Consider the following 22,857-nt stretch of genomic DNA (forward strand, 5'->3'; position numbering starts at 1 on the left):
CAAGCACATGGACCTCGATACCATCTATCAACCCCTCAGAAAATGAACAGGAAATGACATCACCACAAACCCCAGGAACCCCATCCAGGAGAAAGATATAAATAGAAAGCAGGAGACAACAGCTTCGCTTCACTTGGAGGTTGCCACTGATGATGTTACCTAGCCAGGTAATGAAACGTCTGGATATCAAACCGACAGCTCAGCGAGCAAAGCTACACCTAAAGCAAGAGTTATTGCTGGGGAAAAGGCAATTATGATGCAAAAAGGCAAGATTTTGGATCTTAAAGTCAGGGAACACTTAGGAGGCAGTGATCATAATATGGTAGAGCTCAGTCTGCAGTTTGAAAGAGAGAAGGCAAAATCGGATGTAATGATGTTACAGTTAAATAAAGGTAATTACAGTGGCATGAGAGAGGGACTGACAAAAATTGACTGGAAGCAGAGCCTAGTGGGGAAGACAATGGCAGGTGTTTCTGGGTGTAATTGAGGACACAGTACAGAGGTACATCCCAAAGAAAAGAAAAATTATTTGGGTGGGGGGATTAGACAACCAGGGCTGACGAAGGAAGTCAGGAAATGTATCACAGAAATAGAGAGAGCCTATAAAATGACTAAGAGCACTGGAAACCAGAAGATTGGGAAGACTACAAAAACAAACAGAGGATAACAAAGAAAGAAATAAGGAAGGAGAGGATCAAATATGAAGGTAAGCTAGACAGTAATATTAGAAATGATAGTAAAAGTTTCTTTCAATACATAAGAAACAAACGAGAGGCAAAAGTAGAGACTGGGCCACTCCAAATTGATGCAGGAAGGCTCATGATGGGAGATAAGGAAATAGCTGAAGAACTTAATAAATACTTCAGTCTTCACAGTGGAAGACATGAGTAATATCCCAACAATTAAGGAGAGTCAAGGGGCAGAGTTGAGTACGGTGGCCATTACAAAGGAGAAAGTACTTGGTAAGTTAAAATGTCTAAAAACTGATAAATCTCCTGGCCCCAATGGGCTACATCCTAGAGTTCTGAGGGAGGTGGCTGAAGAAATATTGGAGGCGTTGGTTGTAATCTTTCAACAATCACTGGAGTCAGGGAGAGTCCCAGATGATTGGAAAATCGCTGTTGTAACCCCCTTGTTCAAGAATGGATCAAGACAAAAAAAATGGAAAATTATAGGCCTATTAATCTGACCTCGGTTGTAGGTAAAGTTCTAGAATCCATCGTTAAGGACAAGATTTCTAAATTCTTGGAAGTGCAGGGTCGAATTAGTACAAGCCAGCATGGATTTAGTAAGAGGAGGTCGTGCCTGATAAACCTGTTAGAATTCTTTGAAGAGGTAACAAATAGGTTAGACCAGCAAAACCCAGTGGATGTTTAGACTTCCAAAAGGTCTTTGATAAGGTGCTTCACGGAAGGCTGCTGAGTAAGGAGAGGGCCCCTGGTGTTCGAGGTGATCTACTGTCGTGGATTGAGGATTGGCTGTCTGACAGAAGGCAGAGAGCTGGGATAAAAGATTATTTTTTAGAATGGCAGCTGGTGATAAGTGGTGTCCTGCAGGGTTCAGTATTGGGGCCGCAGCTGTTCTCTTTATATATTAATGATCTGGATGAAGGGACTGGGGGTATTCTGGCAAAGTTCACCAATGATACAAAGTTAGGTGGACAGGCAGGTAGTTCTGAGGAGGTAGGGAGGCCACAGAAAGATTTAAGAGGTAAAAACAATGACTGCAGATGCTGGAAACCAGATTTTGGATCAGTGGTGCTGGAAGAGCACAGCAATTCAGGCAGCATCCGACAGAAAGATTTAGACAGTTTAGGAGAATGGTCCAAGAAATGGCTGATGAAATTCAACGTGAGCAAATGCGAGGTCTTGCACTTTGGAAAAAAGAACACAAGCACAGACTATTTTATAAACGGTGAGAAAATTCATAAAGCCAAAGCACAAAAGGATCTGGGAATGTTAGTACAGGATTCTCTAAAGGTTGACTTGCAGATTGAGTCCGTGGTTAAGAAAACAAGGGTGATGTTGTCATTTATTTCAAGAGGGTTAGAATGTAAAAGCAGTGATGTGCTATTGAGATTTTATAAAGTTCTGGTTAAGACCCATTTGGAGTACTGTGTCCAGTTTTGGCCCCACACCTCAGGAAGGACATACTGGCACTGGAGCGTGTCCAGCAGAGATTCACACGGATGATCCCTGGAATGATAGGCCTAACATACGATGAACGGCTGAGGATCCTGGGATTGTATTCATTAGAGTTCAGAAGGTTGAGGTGAGATCTAATGGAAACTTACGAGATAATGCGTGGCTTAGAAAGGATGGACGCTGGGAAATTGAATCCATCAAGTGGGAATACTCGGACATGTGTGCACAGTCTTAGAGTTAGAGGGGGACAATTTAGAACGGAAATGAGGAGACATTTCTTCAGCCAGAGAGTGATGGGCCTGTGGAATTCACTGCCCCGGAGCACAATAGAGGCCGGGATGTTAAATGTCTTCAAGGCAGAGATTGATAAATTCTTAATCTCACAAGGAATTAAGGGATACAGGGAGAGTGCAGCTAAGAGGCGCTGAAATGTCCATCAGCCATGATTAAATGGCAGGAGTGGACTTGATGGGCCTTACTTCCACTCCTATTCCTTATGGTCTTAGGATGGGGAGGGAAACTGCAGGGAATGGGCACAATTGAAATGTGGAGCTTATTCAAGGAACAGCTATTCTGTGTCCTTGATAAGTATATACCTGTCAGGCAGGGAGAAAGGTGTCAGGCAAGGGAGTGGTGGTTGATGGGAAATATCAATTCTGGAGTTCAGTTACTAGTGGCATACTATAAGGATCTGTTTTGGGGCTACTGCTGTTTGATACTTTTATAAATGACTTAGATGAGGACATAGAAGGATGGGTTAGTAAATTTGCAGAAGACACTAAGGTTGGTGGAGTTGTGGATTGTGCTGAAGGATGTTGCAGGTTACACAGGGACATGGAGAAGTTGTAGAGCTGGGCTGACAAGTGGCAAATGGAGTTTTTTTGCAGAAAAATGTGAGGTGATTCACCTTGGAAGGAGCAACAGGAATAATGGCACTGGGCTAATGGTAAGATTCTTGATAGTGTAGATGAGCAGAGAGATCTCGGTGTCCATGTACATAGAACCCTAAAACTTGCCACCCAGGTTGATAGGGTTGTTAAGAAGGCATACGGTGTGTTCGCTTTTATTGGTGGAGGGATTGAGTTTCGGAGCCATGAGGTTATGCTGCAGCTGTACAAAACTCTGGTGAGGCTGCACTTGGAGTATTGTGTACAGTTCTGGTCACCACATTATAGGAAGGATGCAGAAGCTTTGGAAAGGGTGCAGAGGAGATTTACTAGGATGTTGCCTGGTATGGAGGGAACGTCTTATGAGTAAAGGCTGAGGGAACTGAGGCTATCTTGGTTCGAGAGAAGATGGTTGAGAGGTGACTTAATTGAGACGTATAAGATAATCAGAGGGTTAGATAGGGTGGGCAGTGAGAGCCTTTTTCCTCGGATGGTGATGGCTAACATGAGGGAACATATCTTCAAATTGAGGGGTGATAGATATAAGACAGATGTCAGAGGTTGTTTCTTTACTCAAAGAGTAGTTGGGTCGTGGAACACAACAGTGGTAGGGAGTGTTGCTGAACAAAGAGACCTGGGAGTGCAGGTTCATAGCTCCTTGAAAGTGGAGTTGCAGGTAGATAGGATAGTGAAGAAGGTGTTTGGTAAGCTTTCCTTTATTGGTCATAGTATTGAGTACAGGAGTTGAGAAGTCATGTTGCGGCTGTACAGGACATTGGTTAGGCCACTGTTGGAATATTGCGTGCAATTCTGTTATCCTTCCTATCGAAAAGATGTTGTGAAACTTGAAAGGGTTCAGAAAAGATTTACAAGGATGTTGCCAGGGTTGGAGGATTTGAGCTACTGGGAGAGGCTGAACAGGCTGGGGCTGTTTTCCCTGGAGTGTCAGAGGCTGAGGGGTGACTTTATAGAGGTTTACAAAATTATGAGGGACATGGATAGGATAAATAGACAAAGTCTTTTCCCGAGGGTCGGGGAGTCCAAAACTAGAGGGCATAGGGGCAACTTTTTCACGCAGAGGGTGGTAAGTGTATGGAATGAGCTGCCAGAGGAAGTGGTGGGGGCTGGTACAATTGCAACATTTAAGAGGCATTTGGATGGGTGTATGAATAGGAAGGGTTTGGAGGGATATGGGCCCGGAGCTGGCAGGTGAGATTAGATGGGGTTGGGATATCTGGTTGGCATGGACAGGTTGGACCGAAGGGTCTGTTTCCATGCTGTACATCTCTATGACTCTATGGTAAGCTCACCAACTTTAAGGGCATTTAAATGATCATTGGATAAGCATACAAGTGAAAATGGAAGCGTGTAGGTTCGCTAGGCTTTGGATTGGTTTCACAGATCAGTGCAACTTTGAGGGCTGAAGGGCCTGTACTGCACTGTAATGTTCTATGTTCTGTCAGGAGAATGTGGAGAAGCTTCCGTGTGATTTGGACAAGTAAATGGGCCAATATATGGCAGATGCAGTAGCATGTAAGTAAATATGAGGTTATCCAGTTTGGTAGCAAAAGCAGGAATGTAGATTATCTGAATAGTGATAGATTGGGAAAGGTGAAGGTAAAATGAGACCTGGGTGTCTTTCCACACCAGTTGTGAAAGTAAACATGCAGGTGCAGCAGGCAGTGAAGAAGGGAAATTGTATGTTGGCCTTTATAGTAAGCAGATTTGAGGGCAATGGTAAGGACTGACTTGGAGGACTGTGTACAGTTTTGGTCTCCTTACCTGAGGAAGGATATTCTGGCCCATGAGGATGCTGCAAACATTTATCAGATTGATTTGTGGGATAGTGTGACTTACATACTGAGTCAGTTAGGGCTATATTCACTGGAATTTAGAAGAATGAGCTTCTCACAGAAACGTATAAAATTCCAATAGGATTAGTCAGGGTAAATGCAGAAAGGATATTCTTGATAACCGAAGATTTGTGGTTAGTCATGGGATAAGGGGTACACCATGTATGACAGGGATGAAGAGGAATTTCTTCACACTGAGAATGCTGAGTCTGTGGAATTCTCTGCCACAAGAAACTATTTAGGCCAAAACATTGAAGACTTTCAAGAAAGGTGTAGATATTGTTCTGAGGACTAAAGGGATCAAAGGGTATGAAAGAAAGTGGGAACGGGGTACTGAGTTGGATGGTTGGCTATGATCATATTGAAGTGTGCAGCAGGCTCAAAGGGCTGAATGGTGTATTCCTGCTCCCAATTTCTATACTTGCTTGCAATAAGTTCTGAGTAAGGGGAAATTGGGAAAGAAATGAAAGGGAAGGTGTGAGATAGACTTGAAATACGAGAGTTTTTTTTTTCTTTTCCCTACCTTCTCCCTTACTCCCAACTTATTACATTCCTAACGTTTTCTCATTCTGATCTGATAATGAATCATTAACTTGATTTGTTAACTCTGTTTCTCATTCCACAAATGCTGCCAGATCTGTTATGTATTGACTGCTCAATGGAAGAGTGGTCATTTGGATACCACCTGATGACCCTGCTCTCCTGGTAACAGCGATAAATAATCATGTAACCTGTAAGTGAACAGGGAGTATAGACCTCAGTTGAACACTTCTCCCGAAGACGATATTACAACATGACACTCAGTAAGGACTACACAGGATTAGATTAGATTACATTACAGTGTGGAAACAGGCCCTTCGGCCCAACAAGTCCACACCGACCCGCCGAAGCGCAACCCACCCATACCCCCACACTTACCCCTAACCTAACACTACGGGCAATTTAGCATGGCCAATTCACCTGACCTGCACATCTTTGGACTGTGGGAGGAAACCAGAGCACCCGGAGGAAACCCACGCAGACACAGGGAGAACGTGCAAACTCCACACAGTCAGTCACCTGAGGCGGGAATTGAACCCGGGTCTCTGGCGCTGTGAGGCAACAATGCTAACCACTGTGCCAACGTGCCGCCTACTAATAGATTATTAGTCAAATAGATTATTTGCCCATGTACTGTCATAGGGCTTCAACACACAATCTTTTGATTTATTGAAATTTGCCAACTTAGATATGCCAGCCCGGATACTAAAAAATGAACCAAATCAGGTATCTAAACTTATGGGTCTTTTGATAGTTATCTTTCTGTTCTGTGCACTCCTATTGAGCTTAATTTATTAGTTTATGTCCCCATCAAATCTGGACACCCTGATTTAACAATTACCTTGTCCCACATCCACCACTAGCACTTGACAGCCATGTTATCCAGGTTGAAACTTTATTGCTGGAACAGCACAGCAGGTCAGGCAGCATCCAGGGAACAGGAGATTCGACGTTTCGGGCACAGGCCCTTCTTCAGGAATCTTTTCGACGTTTCGGGCACAGGCCCTTCTTCAGGGCCTGTCTCCTGTTCCCTGGATGCTGCCTGACCTGCTGTGCTGTTCCAGCAATAAAGTTTCAACTTTGATCTCCAGCATCTGCAGACCTCACTTTCTCCTCCAGCCATGTTATCCAGCCTCTTTTGGACACAATTAGATTCAACTCGAAGTAGCAAGGTTTCTATTTGTAGGTGTCTTTATATTGTCAAAATGAGCTGTCTTTGGATAATTTTTCTGATGCAGACAGGTTAATTAGAAACTACCAACTAATCCTTTAAATAAATGATCAAAGTCAAGGTTGAAATTTTTAAATTCAAACCAACAAACTGGCTTTGATTCAGCATACAGAACAACCTCAGTTATCCGAACATTGATTATCCGAATTTCAGATTATCCAAACAAGACTTCAAGGTCCCAATGCTTGGGTAAATTGTGTTATCCGAACAAAATACTCCCTACCTGCGTTGTTCAATAATCGAGGTTGCCCTGCATTCAATATTTTCCCTATTTGAAATGAATTCCTTCTTGTACCTTCTGTACAACAAAAACAAACTCACCATAAAATTTTGATTTGGCCAAGATGCTGCCAGTGATGCAAAACCCATCTTTTCTATTACTGACATAGAATGCAGACACAGGAGGATGATGAGACACCTGGAGAGGGGAGACAATTCAACTATGTAGCAAAAGTAGCTGAATGTAAACAAAAACAAAATCATGAAAATATATTCAGAATCATGATTCAAGTTTCAAATTAAAATGGGACGTAAGAGACTTTTTAAAGTTACAATGCAACTCATCTTTTGTAGAATTATACTTGATAACAATTAACTGATGAGTGAAGGACACCCAAGAACACATTGCAAAAATTGAAAATGTCACTAGCATTTTGTACAAAGAACAACAAGAAACAGATTGCCAATTATTGTTGAAAGAATATCCACGAAGAGCTATAAATGTGGTAATTATTCTGGCATGGCAGCCCATTTCTGATGAATGAATTTTCCTTGTTTTTACCTGTTCCGCAATGTAAAATGTCCTGCTGTTTGCTTTCGGGTGAATCCACATACACCGGAACGTTTCACCAATAATTGGATTGTATGGTTTTTTCAAGCCCTTTATGTGAAAACAAAAAAAAATACGTTTATTGTAAAGAAATTCCTTCTCGTCAAAAGAAAACCAATATTACTAATAAAACCAAGAATGTAAACAGACATCTTAAAGGTAGTTGCTGTTATTTGCTTGCTAAGAATAAAAGAGCAAACTTGTCACTATAAAATGCTCTGTCAATCCCACAGAAGAACCCAGACCAATCACATACAATATTTTAAAATACAAGGAAATCTATGAAGTAGAAAAATGATCTACATATAGTTAGATATTTTCTTATACTCCACACGTGCATGCCTGATATTGGAAATTCATTTGTCTGATAGTTATGAAATCAGCATGTATCTGGCATTGTACTTTCACAGAAGAATCGAGTGTGGATTTGCTCAGCTTTTTTCAAAGTCACTTGTGAGATGTGGGTGTTGCTGGCTCGCCATCACTTGTTACCTATCCTTTATTGCTCTTGAGAAGGTGGTGGTCAGCTGCCTACTTGAACCACCACAGTCCATGTGCTGTAGGTGGACCCACTATGCCATAAGGGAGGGAATTCCAGAATTTTGACCCAGCGACAATTGAGGAACGGTGACATATTTCCAAGTCAGAATTGTCAGTGGCTTGAAGGGAAACTTGCAAGTGGTGGTGTCCTGTACATGTGCTGTTCTTGTCCTTCTAGATGAACTAGTTATGGGTTTGAAAAGTGCTGTCTGAGGATTTTTGGTGAATTTCTGCAGTGCATCTTGTAGATAGTGCACACTGAGCATCGGTGGGGATGGGAAGTGGATGCTTGTGGATGTGGTGCCAATCAAGAAATTGGCTTTGTTCTGGATAATGTTAAGCTTCTTGAGATGCTTTTGGAACTGCACCCATCCAGGCAAGTGGGGAGGAGTCTTGACTTGGACCTTATAGATGGTGGAGAAGCTTTGGAGAATCGGGTTGAGAGTTACTTGCCGCCGTATGCCTAGCCTCTGAACTGCTTGTGTAGCCACTATTTACACGATGAGTCCAATTGAATTTCTGGTCAATGATAATCCCGAGGATATACTGGGGATTTCAGTGATGGTTACAACATTGAATGTCAAGGGACAGTGGTTAGATCGTTTCCTATTGGAAATGATCATTGCCTGACATTTTTGTGATGCAAATCTTATTTGCCACTTGTCTGCCTAAGCCTGGATATTGTACAGATCTTGTTACATTTGGACTTGGACTACTTCAGAGTCTCAGAAGTTATGAAAGGTACCGAAATTGTGCAATGATCCTTGAACATCCCAACTTTTGATCTTACAGTGGAGGGAAGATTATTGATGAAACAGCTGAAGATGGTTGGGCCTAGGACATTACTCTGAGGAATTTCTGCAGAGGTGTCCTGCAGCTGAGATGACTGATCTTCAACAACCACAACTGACTTCCTATGTGCCAGGTATGACTCCAAATAGTGGACAGTTTGTATTCTAATTCACCTTTGGAATTCAGATCTTTTGTCCATGTTTGAACCAAGGCTGTAATGAGGTCAGGAGCTGAGTGGCCTTGGCAGAACCCAAATTGGGCATCACTGCATAATTTGTGGCCCTCTGACATTGAAGCACCTCAGACCACACTGGACTTGAGCACACAATCTAAGTTGAACTGTTTAGGCAGTGCTGAGAGAATTCTGTATTATTAATTAAGAACTGCGTATTGTGAACAGCAAATTAACTGAAATCTCTTTGGCAGAGGTGAAATTTCCATGGTTCCATTTAAAGGAAGTTCTCCCACTGTCCTTATCAATATGATACTACCTACCAACACTGCTACACTGCCCAAAGGTGAACAAATTACTGGATTACTTGTCAATTGTAGGATTGTGGAGTGTGTAAACAATGTCATGTTAGCCTATACAGCAACTGTGATTACTTATCAATTAGATTCTTTGGTAGAAGGTGTTGCAATATGCCATGACATGAATGGCATTAAATGAATTTCTTTCCTTTCTCTACATGTTACTTCAAAGCATTTTGTTTTTCATATATATAATATTCACAAATCGAACACAAGAGGTAGATTTAATCAGACACAGTTTTCTTCCAAGGAGTTGAAGCAATTTAGTTGATAAAAACAAACCTTTGGTTTTTTGTAGAAGCCAGACAAATACCATCTTGTCACTTTCTTCAAGCGACTGTATGGATTTTCCTCTGCTGCAGCTCTGGGAGAAACAAATACTTAGACTTGATGCATGCCAAATCTGATTGAGACTAATATTAGACAAAATAACTGACTGTGACTCTTAAAGTTTCTCAGATTCTCGTTATACCAGACCAAGTTATTGGAAGGGAACATTTCGGGTACAAGAGTCAAGTTCTGGTAACTATCACAATATTATACATCAGAAAGGTTTTTGTTTCCAGATTTAATGCAGAAACTTCTCAAAATGGGAATATGGAGAAGGTTTCCTGAAAGTCTAATTATATGAGACTTTTGGTAGATTCCATGACTCTGAGGGTGATGCTCAGCTGACCTGCGGCTATAAGGACTCAATTATCCTCAGCATTTATGATCCAAAGGTATGATGAAACCTTACAGGGCATAAAAACCCTGGGCAGATTTCTCAAGATGCTGATTTAAATTTCTAAGAACATAATAAATAGTAGCCGGAATAAGTCATTAAATTCATTGACCCTCTTCTGACACTCAGTTAAGTTAATTATGAATTTTTTCCCTTAACTTCAATTTTCTATCTGATCTTCATAATTTCCTAATTTCCTTACTGTCCCAAAAAGTAAAACACATTTGCCACTCTTTATGGCATTTCTTCAGAGAAAGACAGCTAATGGATGGATGTAAGTTTGCTCGCTGAGCTGGAAGGTTCCTTTTCCAGACGTTTCGTCACTTGGTTAGGTAACATCTTCAGTTGGCCTCTGGGCAAAGCACTGCTGATAATTCCTGCTTTTTATTCATATGTTTGGGTTGATGATGTCATTTCCTGTGATTATGTCATTTCTGTTCTTTTTTCTCAGCTTGTGGTAGATGGGGTCTAACTCTATTTGTTTGTTGATAGAGTTCTGGTTGGAATGCCATGCTTCTAGGAATTCTCTGTTTGGCTTGTCCTCGGATGGATGTGTTGTCCCAGTTGAAGTGGTGCCCCTCCTTATCTGTATGTAAGGATACTAGTAAGACGGGGTCATGTCATTTTTGTGGCTAGTTGATGTTCATGTCTCTTGGTGGCTAGTTTTTCTGCCTGTTTAGTCCAATGTAGTCACCAGGAGACATGAACATCAACTAGCCACAAAACGACATGACCCTCTTCACTTAGTATCCTTACATACAGATAAGGAGGGACACCACTTTGAATGGGCAACACATCCATCCTCGGACAAGCCAAAAGAGTGCATCAAATCCTCTTCATCATGTAGCAGCTAGTAAACCATCAATCCACTGTGTGGACAATGAAAAATATAGTCACATGATTGAAATTGTGATGAGAAATACTTGGAAGTATCTTATTAATTAATTCAAAGGTGCCATGGTATTTCAGTGATTAGTACTGCCTCACAATGCTAGGGACCCAGGTTTGACCCCAGTCTTGGATAACTATCTGTGTGGAGTTTGCAGATTCTTCCCATGGTACTCCAGTTTCCTCTCACATGTTGCAATTGTACGAACCTCCACCATTTCCTCTACACACATACCACCCTCTGTGTGAAAAAGTTGCTCCTTAGGTCTCTTTTATATCTTTCCCCTCTCACCCTAAACCTATGCCCTCTCATTCTGGACTCCCCCACCCCAGGGAAAAGACTTTGTCTATTTACCCTATCCAGTGCCCCTCATAATTTTGTAAACCTTTGTAAAGGTCCCACCACTCAGCCTCTGATGCTCCAGGGAAAACAGCCCCAGCCTGTTCAGCCTCTCCAAAGATGTGCAGGTTAGGTGTATTAGCCATGGGAAATATGGGATTACAGGGAGAGGGTGGGGGTCCAGGTCTGGGAAGATCCTATGACAGACTAGTTTGCGATGAGAAAACTAGAGGGAAGTCATCTCTCATCAGCATGAAAGGAAGACCATGCTTTAAAAAAAAAACCCACCTCAGGCAGAGAAGAGGGGGTTACTTCTTTTAGATGCAAGATGATAGTTTTTCACCACAAAGAGCCTGGCTAACTTTGACTGGAATGCCAGAAGCCTGGGGTTGATTGGTGTGGACCAGGGTACATTTTCACAAAAGACCTCAGACTTTAATTTTCTTTCAGTACACGAGACAGAGTCTTTCACGCCTGCAACACCAACTACTATCTACTCAATTAGAAGTGACTTTTAAAAAATAAACTCCAAGATAACTAAGTGCATGCTAAATATTCAGAAATTACCTTTTAATATGTGCACACGCATCTGGTGTGAATGAGTGTGTGTCAGTTGCACTTACATGTGGAAAAATAAGATTTATCCTTTTTTTATTTAAAATTCCTGTTTGGATCCGTCACAAGAGACAAAGCTTTCAAGGTGCATTTTGTTGTGGTCATTTGAGAGGTGAGGAAAGGGGAAATCATCATACCTTTCCCCTGTACAAACTGGGGAATTAAACAAAATATTCAAGTCAGCAGAGAGTACTCACTGTGATAGAAAATCTGCATGATAGTAGTAGTCTGATAACTTGTCTAGGAACGACCTCGGCTCCAGGATAAATGTAGGCAGCACTACTTTAGAGAGGTCCATTCCTGGCCGAACTTGTTTCAGTAGAGTCCATATCAGACTTTTGTTTTCTTCAGATACGACTTCTGTCTGAGAATCTTCACCTGTCTTTTTTTTTGTGGCAATGGGGAGAAAGAAGAGAAAATAAGGTTTCCAAAAATATTTCCCCAATTAACTGGGGATGGAATTACATTGGGGAACTTACTTAGCACGCAGTAAACATGTCAACAGCACTTTTTGTTGTTGTTGAAAATTAAATTGAATTGATGTGAATTACGAAATTTGCATTATACTTCTAGTTATTTCATCAACATTAAATGTCGCCCTATGAAAGGCAATAGAATACCAAACACTTTATATCTACCCACCACTCTGTTACAACGTCTACATTATATTTATCCATCTGGCAGTGTGTTACCTCTTAAGATAAATATCCAGGAGTTGGAAAATATAAATTTAAGGAAAAATGTTGAACTCGGAAATGCAGGGAATCAAAATTTCTGGTCTCACTGCTGCACCATCATGTCAAACAGGAAGAAAACATGCTGGTCAGGTGAATTCCATGAACCACGTGGAGTCATAGCAGTGATGCAGTACATGGAAACCTCCATAAACAGGATCATAGAGTCACAGAGATGTACAGCACGGAAACAGACCCTTCGGTCCAACCCATCCAAGCCGACCAGATACCCCAATCCAATTTAGTCCCACCTGCCAGCACCCGGCCCATATTCCTCCAATTCCTTTCTATTCCTATACCCATCCAAAGCCTTTTAAATGTTGCAATTGTACAAACCTCCACCACATCCTCTGTCAGCTCATTCTACACACGTACCACCCTCTGCATGAAAAAGTTGCCCCTTCGGTCTCTTTTATATCTTTCCCCTCTCACCCTAAACCTATGCACTCTCGTTCTGGACTCCCCTACCACAGGGAAAAGACTTTTTCTATTTACCCTATCCATGCCCCTCATAATTTTGTAAACCTCTATAAAGGTCACCTTCAGCCTCCAACACTCCAGGTAAACAGGCCTAGCCTGTTCAGCCTCTCCCTGTCGCTCAAATCCTCTAACCCTGGCAACATACTTGTAAATCTTTTCTGAACTCTTTCACGTTTCACAACATCTTTCTGATAGAAAGGAAACAACAGAGACTTGTGCTCTTGCTCTGTTTATAAACAGCAAGTAATATATTATACTATAACATCTCCAGGTCTTGTTGTCTCAACTCTGAAAGACTAACCCTTCCAGGGAGGGGAAATAAAACATCCCAAAGGCTCTGAAGCTCTACTTAAAGCATGGTGGCACTGATCTTAATGACTGCGTAGAGTTTGCTACCAATCATTCAAAATGAGAAACACTCCTGCAATAAGTTATATCACGTGTTCAAAACTTGACATTCAGTCTGAAAAAGCTATTAGAGCAGATGACCAAAAGCTTGGACAAAAATAAAGTTTTAAGTATCAACTTAATGACGAACAGGATAGAAGAGAAATATTGACAACAAGGAATTTGAGAGCCGAAAGTCGAGACAGCACAGCAGCCAATGGTTGATGACATTAAAGCTGTACTGATGAGCAAGAACCATATCAAATCTCTGAGGGGTTGTACTTTCAGCTAAAGCTTCAGCTCCTAGTGTACCCCTTCTTACCAATGTCTAGGGTCACCCAGAGAGGGAGACAGTAGTGTTTCAATAAATCTGAAAAAGTTGCCAGTACGTAAATTCCCTCATTTGAATCAGCTTAGGAATCACACTGAATGATGAGGATGTGATGGTGAATTCACCAACTAACTGTTAAAACATTAATATACATACACTTTACGCTAATCACATAATCACCGTGGGCGGCACGGTGGCACAGTGGTTAGCACTGTTGCCTGACAGCGCCAGAGACCCGGGTTCAATTCCCGCCTCAGGCGACTGACTGTGTGGAGTTTGCACGTTTTCCCTGTGTCTGCGTGGGTTTCCTCCGGGTGCTCCGGTTTCCTCCCACAGTCCAAAGATGTGCAGGTCAGGTGAATTGGCCATGCTAAATTGCCCGTAGTGTTGGGTAAGGGGTAAATGTAGGGGTATGAGTGGGTTGCGCTTCGGCGGGTCAGTGTGGACTTGTTGGGCCGAAGGGCCTGTTTCCACACTGTAATGTAATCTAATATTATGATATCCGTCAATGACTTGTTTATGAATAGCATACTGAAACATGTGCCACCTTCAGTATATGCCACCTCAGTGCTAAGCACAATGCATATTTATTCAACCAGTAGTCATATCAAAAACAGGATGGTGAGTGGAAATTCCTTAGTCTAGTCAAGGGAGACACAGTCAGGAGGTCTGTCCACTTACAGTCTGGGGAGTGGGCAACAGTGAGCCAACACAAGCATTCACCTGAATTATGAATTGCCAGTCAGAGGCCTAAAAGACAGCTTCCGGTGGCTGGTCAGTCAAGTCTAGGGGTTGTATGAGATCAGGAGGACAATATTTTTGGGGGTGGGGTGGATGGTATTTGTACAGCCAAAAGGGACATCACTGCTAAATGGGATGGTGTTAATGGTGAGGTGAAACAGAGCTAGGTATGGGGACTGGTGGTAGCAGGGTAAATCCCAAAGAAAGTTAAGGGTTGGGGTAAGAGTAACAAGGAGTAAGTTGGAGGCCAGGGCAGGTTATGGGAAGGGAGGATTTATTGGCATGGCCCAACACTGTGGCTTCCACAGGGGTAGCACAGAGGATCAGTCTGGACATCACTGAGGTACAATGTCATAGCTCAGAGGGCAGGAGTTTGAGGCAAATCTCAATACAGTGAGTCTCCAAATGGATGAAAAGAGACAGCATAGTGCAAGGTAAAGGGGTATGGAAGCTGGTGCAGGGGAGGTGGAATACCTGGCAATGATGTGCGACCTGGAGCCAATGGTGTTTGTCACAAGCTGTGTTCCTGGCCAACACTCACCATCTCTGGATATGAAATGCAACTGAAATATAGCTGGAGCAAGATCCAGGGTAGACACGGTCAATGTCAGCTTGAGACTGAAACCATGGGATCCATGTCTGCTGGATGTTAGGACATTGAAGGGACATTGACATTTCTGCCTTTATATTCAATGTTTTGGTTTATTTTTCTGTGTTTTAACTTGGTGTGGCTGCACTATACAATAACCTTTACTGTATTTTGTTACAAAATACACATGACAATAAATACATTTTAAAAATCTTGATTCATCACCAGTTATATAACTTTAAAGACAGTCTGTTCTGAATGCACTGAAAAGTGTAAAGGCAGATGTAGGCCCAGAGTACAGTAGACACTTCTTTTTTAAAGTCATGTGTTGGGCACTCAGTGTGTGCAACACCTTCAAATTAGTGCCCATGCTGAGGCGAAAGATGAATGTTCCCAAATCCTACTGTCTGGTCTGTAGCACTGACCCTGTCATGGGGGAACAAAATGACTTGATATGATCTTATGAAGATGTCATCAGGCACTACCCTGATGTATTTGTGGGAGTGCAACGATGCAATCCTACACAGATCATCCATCATCCTTTGGAAGGAGTCAGTCACATAGAAGTTCAAAGTGATTGTCCCTTCACAGCCCTGGGGGAGGGTGGTCTCCCACTCCCGTAGCACTCGAGCAGGAGCTCACAGCACAGGAACAGATAAGTGCATAGTTTTAAGTGTAACCTTGCTGTAAGTCTACAGTAGTGAGTAGAGTGGGTACTTTCTTGATTACATGTTTTACTGAGATCTGTCTCTCAAATAAGTTTTAAAAATATAAACCATAAGTACTAAGTAGACCTGGAGCACTTTTTTTAGAGCAAAAGGGCAGTGCTATTTTCTGGGTCTGTAGATTGTGAAGGAGTAAGAACGGCCTTTACTCGAGTGATATGCTCTTCCTGTTGCAGATGGGGATTTAGGGAGAGTTTCCATGTTACTGATGATAACGTCTGCAGGAAGTGTCTTTGGTGGTGAATCCTATCATATTCCATGGATCAGTTGGAGCAACAGTTAGAGGCAACAAGGAATTTACAAGATCTCGAGGGTGTAAGAGGTACTGTACCTTTAAGAGAGTTAAAAGCTAGCAGAATTACTGACACAGCACCAAGTGTTCTGAATAAGGTTACAATGTAACATTTGGTTGAACAGCTAGATTAGATGACAAAACAAATTCAAATTTGGCCAATCAGTTTAAATTATATCCCAAAGGGGTGGCATGGTGGCTCAGTGGTTAGCACTGCTGCCTCACAGCACCAGGGTCCTAGGTTCGATTCCAACCTCGGGCAACTGTCTGTGTGGAGTTTGCACGTTCTCCCAGTGTCTGCGTGGGTTTTCTCCGGGTGCTCCGGTTTCCTCCCACAGTCCAAAAATGTGCAGGTCAGGTGAATTGGCCATGCTAAATTGCCCGTAGTGTTAGGTGCATTAGTCAGAGGGGAGTGGGTCTGGGTGGGTTATTCTTCGGAGGGTCGGTGTGGATTTTTTGGGCCGAAGGGCCTGTTCCCACACTGTAGGGAATCTAATCTAATCTAATCAAAAATACCAAATTCCAGTCAGGTTTAAATTGAGTGTACTTACAATCTTGAAAGCCAGTGACACGATCCGATGCTTTTGGGGTATAAGACTGGGAAAAACTGAACAGTTGAGAGAGAACTGCCAAGCCACCAACACATGCAGACTGCCCGCAGAATAGCTCTCTTAAAGGTACCTTTATCTATTAGCGACTTGTGAAAAATAAGCCCTAAGAAGAAGAAAAGATGATATGGGAAGACACAAAGAGAAAATTCAACAGAGGAACAGAAAGTTCAGGCAGTGGAGAAAGGACACTAGAATTACCAGATGATTACATGTCAGTGCTTCCGGCCAGAATCTCGACCTATGAGGGATAGAAGTTGAGAGAAGAAGAGATCATACAATATGAAAGAATGAGTAGAGAACACTGGTAAGAGGTTATGTGTTAAAGAAGCTCAAGAGGGTGAAAAGGAAGCGAAAGGCCTCAGGTGTTTTCACTGTAATGGAGTGGGACACAGAAAATTACAGTGCTGGTGGTTTCAGAAGGGCACTGGGAAAAGGTGTTTTCACTGCCAGAAGGTGGGACACGTAAAGAGACAGTGCTGGTTGTTAAGAAAGCGCTGTGGTAAAAGAAGCTAAGCCAGTGGCATTAGTGAAGGTAGTAAAGGAGACCCCCAAGAAGAGCCAAGGTGGTGCAGGGCAGTGCACAGGCTAGGCAGGGGCTGGGTATGGAATTAGTACCTGCTCTCTACAAAGAATTCGCCTCTGTGGGTAAAATTTACTAGGAAGGACAGGGAGAGAAGAACAAGAAGTTACAATTTCGAGAGATACTGGATCTAACCAATCGCTGATAATAAGGGATGAGCGAATATGTACTCTTTCTGATCTGTTACCAGAGAGTGTGGTAATATGTGGGATAGATGGACAGAAATTTAGCATTCCCCTATGTAAGATCAGGTTGGAGTGCCAACTTAAGACTGGAGAAGTTACAATGGGAGTGATTGACAGAGTTTCAGTTCTACGAATTCAGTTTGTTCTTGTGAATGATTTGGCAGGATCCAAGGTGAGAGTGACACTCCTTGTTGTGCAGAAGCCCAAGGAAGACCAAAAAACTGAGGAGTTAAACAGAAATATCCCTGTATTTTCCCAGACTGTGTGGTAACCAGATCCTACTATCATAAGTCACAGCATGAAGTGAAAAGTAAAGAGAAAGATGAAGGAGTTGAGGGTTGGTTAGCAGACACCCTGTTTGATGTAATTGTGCAGGAAAAACCTGAACAGGCAGAGGGTCAGACAGAAGTATTTGGTCCTGAAAGGTGAAGAGACTTGCAACTGCAATTCAAGATGATCAAAGATATATGTGTGGATGCCTATTCAAAAAAGGAGGCAGAGAATATTCCAAAAGGTTATTATTTGAAAGATAGAATCCTAATACAAACAGAGACCAAGACAGGTTAGTGCAGAGGAGAAATGGGCCGAAGTGCACCGGATTGTGTTGCCGGTAGCATACAGACAGGGGTGTTATGGATAACACATGAACTACCTGTAGGAGGTCACCTAGGGATATGAAAGACTCAGGCTAAGGTACAAAGTCATTTTCATTGGCCTGGAATGTACAAGGGTGTGGTTAACTTTTGCCAAACATGTGATACATGCCAAATGGTAGCTAAGCCACAGGCAGTAATAAAACCAGCACCTTTTCTGCATTTGAAGAACCTTTCATGTGGGTCATAATTGATTGTGTATTTTCCCCCCTGAGAACTAAATGTGGGAACCAGTACTTGTTAACCATAATGGATGTGCCTACCAGATTTCTGGAGGCAATTCCTTTACGGAGTATCAAAGCAAAAAAGGTGGTAGAGGACTTTGTAGCTTTCTTCACACAGTATGGGCTATCCAGAGAGATTCAGTCAGACCAAGGGTCAAATTGTACTGCTAGGCTGTTTAAGGTGGTTATCGACAGCTTAGGTGCACAGAACTTTAAATCCAGTGCATATCATCCTGAATCCCAGGGAACTTTAGAAAGATGGCATCAGACCTTGTTCCAACATTTAGTTCTCAGGAGGGAAAATACACAATCAATTATGACCCACATGAAAGGTTCTTCAAATACTGCCAGAATTACCCAAATGATTGGGATAAAAGTAACCCCATTTGTATTGTTTGCCAGTAGGGATGCCCCAAACAAATCTACTCAATTCACTCCCTTCAAGTTAATATTCAGGCATGAAGTGAGAGGTCCTTTGAAATCAATTAAAGATAATTTGACAGGTCCAAAGTTGGAGATCTCAAACTTAGATTACGTATGAGAAGTGAGGGAGAGATTAAATTGAGTAGATAAGCTACTAAGCAGCACCTAAAAAAGGCACACTATAGAATGAAGTAAGTGGCAGAGAAAAGCTCTGAGACTCGGAAGTTTTCCCGAGGGAATGACATGTTAGTACTGTTACCAGTGATAGGAGATCCCTTCAAAGCCAGCTTTAGTGGTCCCTATCAAATTGAGAAAAGGTTGAGTTAGGTGAACTATCTAGTAAAGATGCCAGAAAAGAAAAGTGTTGGGTATGTCGTGAACATGTTGAAAGAACTGGAGAAACAGGTGTTAATTACTGTCCCACAGAGTGAGGAATCAAATGCAAACGAGGTGGATTTTGATGAGCCTCAAAATAGATTAAAAAATGAAGAAGTCCTTGAGGAGTGGGAGAGGTCAGTAAGCTGTCTCAGGCACATAGAACTCAGTTGGAAGATTTGTTATTGCAGTATAAGGACATATATAAGAATGAGATGGGGAGGACTAATGCTATTTTACATGAAGTCGGTGTGGGGAATACTGCTCCGATAAGGCAACACTCCTATCGGCTTAATCCTTTCAAAGCCAGGCATGTCCAGATGGAGGTGGAGGCCATGCTCGATGAGGGTATCATCGAACCAAGCCAGAATGAATGGACTTCGCCGATCGTCTTAGTTCCCAAACCCAACGGGACTCAACGACTCTGCTTGGATTATTGGAAGGTCAACACGATTACAAAATCGGACTCATATCTAATTCCTCGATTGGAGGACTGTATCGAGACAACAGAACAAACCAGTTACATCACTAAGTTGGACTTAATTCGTGGTTACTGACAGGTACCTTTGACAGGCAAAAGATATTTCAATGTTTGTAACTCCAAATGGTTTATATCAGGTCAAAATGATGCCCTTTAGAATGAAGAACACACCCACCACATTCCATAGACTCATTATCAGAGTTGTGGCTGGGTTAACAAACTGTGCAGTCTATTTGGACGATATAGTGATCTTTAGTAAGTCCCAGAAAGATCACATGGTACAGTTGACAGAGCTCTTTGAATGACTATGAGAAGCAAAACTGGTGATAAAATTAAACAAAACTGAAATCGCAAAAGCAGAGGTGATGTTCTTGGGATGTAACAATGGGTCATGGAAGGTTAACCCCACGGAACGCTAAGACCGATAGGAGTGTTGCCTTATCGGAGCAGTATTCCCCACACTGACTTCATGTAAAATAGCATTAGTCCTCCCCATCTCATTCTTATATATGTCCTTATACTGCAATAACAAATCTTCCAACTGAGTTCTATGTGCCTGAGACAGCTTACTGACCTCTCCCACTCCTCAAGGACTTCTTCATTTTTTAATCTATTTTGAGGCTCATTAAAATCCACCTCGTTTGCATTTGATTCCTCACTCTGTGGGACATCCAGAGAGATTCAGTCAGACCAAGGGTCAAATCCATCGAGGAATTTCCACGCCCACCCTCGAAGAAAGAGGTGCTTCGAATCTCAGTGGATTCTATCAGAAGTTTGTTCCAAACTTCAGCAGTGTAGTGTCACTGTTAACTGATTTGCTGAAGAAGAACACAAAGTTTCGGTGGACAGAACAATGCCAGGAGTCATTCGACCATTTGAAATCCATGTTAAACACCAAACCAGTTTTAAAATCTTTTAAAAGTCTGCCATCAATGCTAGTGACATAGGGGTTGGAGCTGTACTCTACATGAAGATGAGGATGGGATTGAACTGCCAATTGGTTACTTTTCGAAGAAGATCAACATCCACCAGAGTAAATACTCCACAATCAAAAAGGAACTATTGAGTTTGGTACTGACCTTCCACATTTCAACTTGCATGTCACAAACAATGTGTCAGAAATGGTTGTGTACACGAATCACAATCCGCTTACATTCTTAGGTCGCTTTAAAGACAAGAATATGTGACTATTTCGTTGGAGTCTTATGTTACAGACTTTTAATTTAAAAATCGTACATGTTGCGGGTCGTAAGAGTGTAATCGCAGATGCATACTCGTGGATTTAACTGATAAAGTTTAGATAAGATTTGTATTTACTTAATTTTTAAAAAATTATATATATAATATATACACACACAGGTATAGGTATACAGGCAAAAGTTAAGGTGAACTTATATTAAAGTTATTTGTATGTTAGGGTAATAAGTTTAAAGGTTAGGAAAAACTGAAGCCATCTTTTCATTATGATGGTTCTTTTTTTTTAAAAGGGGGGAGGTGTTATGAAGGTGCAAGGGGTACTGTACCTTAAGAGAGTTAAAAGCTAGCAGAACTATCTAACACAGCACCAAGTGTTCTGAATAAGGTTATAATGTAACACTTGGTCGAAAGCTAGATTAGCTGGGTTGCCTGGAGACGACAAAACAAATTCAAATTCGGCCAATCAGTTTAAATTATACCCCAACAGTACCAAAATCCAATCAAGTTTAAATTGAGAATATTGACAATCTCAAAAGCCAATGACACAATCTGATGCTTTAAGGGTTTAAGACTGGGAAAAGCTGAACAGTTGAGAGAGAACTGCCAAGCCACCAACACATGCAGGCTGTCCACAGAATAGCTCTCTTAAAGGTACCTTTATCTATCAGCGACTTGTGAAACATTATCCTTAAGAAGAAGAGAAGACAGGAGAAGATTCAAAGAGAAGATTTGACAGCTGGCTGGTTTCGAAATTTGAATTTTTGGTAAATCTTAATTGGGGGGTTTTATCGGACTATTATTGTAGAAGGGGAAGGTAAAAGGTAGGATGGAGAATGGAGTTGTAAGTAGTTGTTAGCTAATTATTCTCTGTTATACTTTGTCATAAAGCTGGTCCCTTTTTTCTAAAAGCTGTTCATTTTCTCAAGGATACGGTGTCCTTCATGCTTCTCAGAGGGGTTGTAAACGAGCCAGGCTCCAAATAGACAAGTTTGGTACAGAGATTAAAGGGGATTGAGAGGTCTTTTTGTTTATATATAAACAGATGAGACTTCAGGCCAAAGTGGTCATGTTTTAGAAATGACCTGTATAATGGAATGGGTCAGCTCTCTAGCTGAGCAGTTCAGTCCAGAACTAGTTGGAAGTTCAGCAGTGGACTGTGTGAACAGCTCTCTCTCTTTCTGCCCTTCTAACTTTAAGCCATCTGTAATCCTTTATTCCTTTTTTTTAAACTGTGTTTTAAGGGGGCTTGCTTAGTGAGACTTTTGTGTATAGCAATAGGGAAAGCAATTCTGGATCTGGTGTTGTGCAACGAACCGGATTTGATCAGGGACCTCTAAGTAAAGGAGCCATTAGGAGGTCGTGATGACAATACAATAAGCTTTAATCTGAAGTTTGAAAGGGAGGGGGTAGAATCGGTAGTGACAATATTTCAGTTGAATAAGGGGAACTATGGAGCTATGAGGGAGGAACTGGCCAAAGTTCAATGGTGCAATACCCGAGCAGGGTTGGCAGTGGAACAACAATGGCAGGTATTTCTGGGTATAATGCAGAAGGTGCAGGATTAGTTCATTCCAAAAAGGAAGAAAGATCCTAAGGGGAGGCAGGGGTGGCCGTGGCTGACGAGGGAAATTAAGGACCATATAAAGACAAAAGGGAAAAAGTATAACATAGCAAAGATGAGTGGGAAATTGGAGGACTGGGAAGCTTTTAAAGAACAACAGAGGATTACTAAAAAGGAAATATGCAAAGAAAAAAATAAGATACGTCGGCAAACTGGCCAAAAATATAAAGGAGGATAGTAAAGGCTAAGACTAGTAAAAGGTTAAGACTAAAACTGGGCCCTTGAAAACAGAAATGGGTGAATTTATTATAGGGAACAAAGAAAATGGTAGAAGAGTTGAATTGGTATTTCAGATCTGTCTTCACTGGGGAAGA

The 22,857-nt window shown here is 41.8% G+C and overlaps 1 protein-coding gene across 11 annotated transcripts in view; it reads right to left on the reverse strand.

Moving 5' to 3' along the window:
• Positions 1-22,857, reverse strand: part of osbpl8 (oxysterol binding protein-like 8) — a 432,009-nt gene that overhangs the window by 110,680 nt on the left and 298,472 nt on the right. For all 11 annotated transcript variants that reach the window (XM_043708784.2, XM_087996947.1, XM_043708789.2 and 8 more), the window contains 4 exons: positions 12,112-12,296; positions 9,630-9,711; positions 7,437-7,535; positions 6,977-7,073 (listed from right to left, as the gene is read on the reverse strand). In XM_043708784.2, coding sequence (XP_043564719.1) covers positions 6,977-7,073; positions 7,437-7,535; positions 9,630-9,711; positions 12,112-12,296 — 463 coding nt within the window. The remainder of the gene's footprint in view (positions 1-6,976; positions 7,074-7,436; positions 7,536-9,629; positions 9,712-12,111; positions 12,297-22,857) is intronic.

This window comes from Chiloscyllium plagiosum, unplaced genomic scaffold (genome assembly GCF_037043375.1).
Source record: "Chiloscyllium plagiosum isolate Xiang-an unplaced genomic scaffold, Cpla_swu_hap1 HiC_scaffold_19, whole genome shotgun sequence".
Lineage (NCBI taxonomy): Eukaryota > Metazoa > Chordata > Chondrichthyes > Orectolobiformes > Hemiscylliidae > Chiloscyllium > Chiloscyllium plagiosum.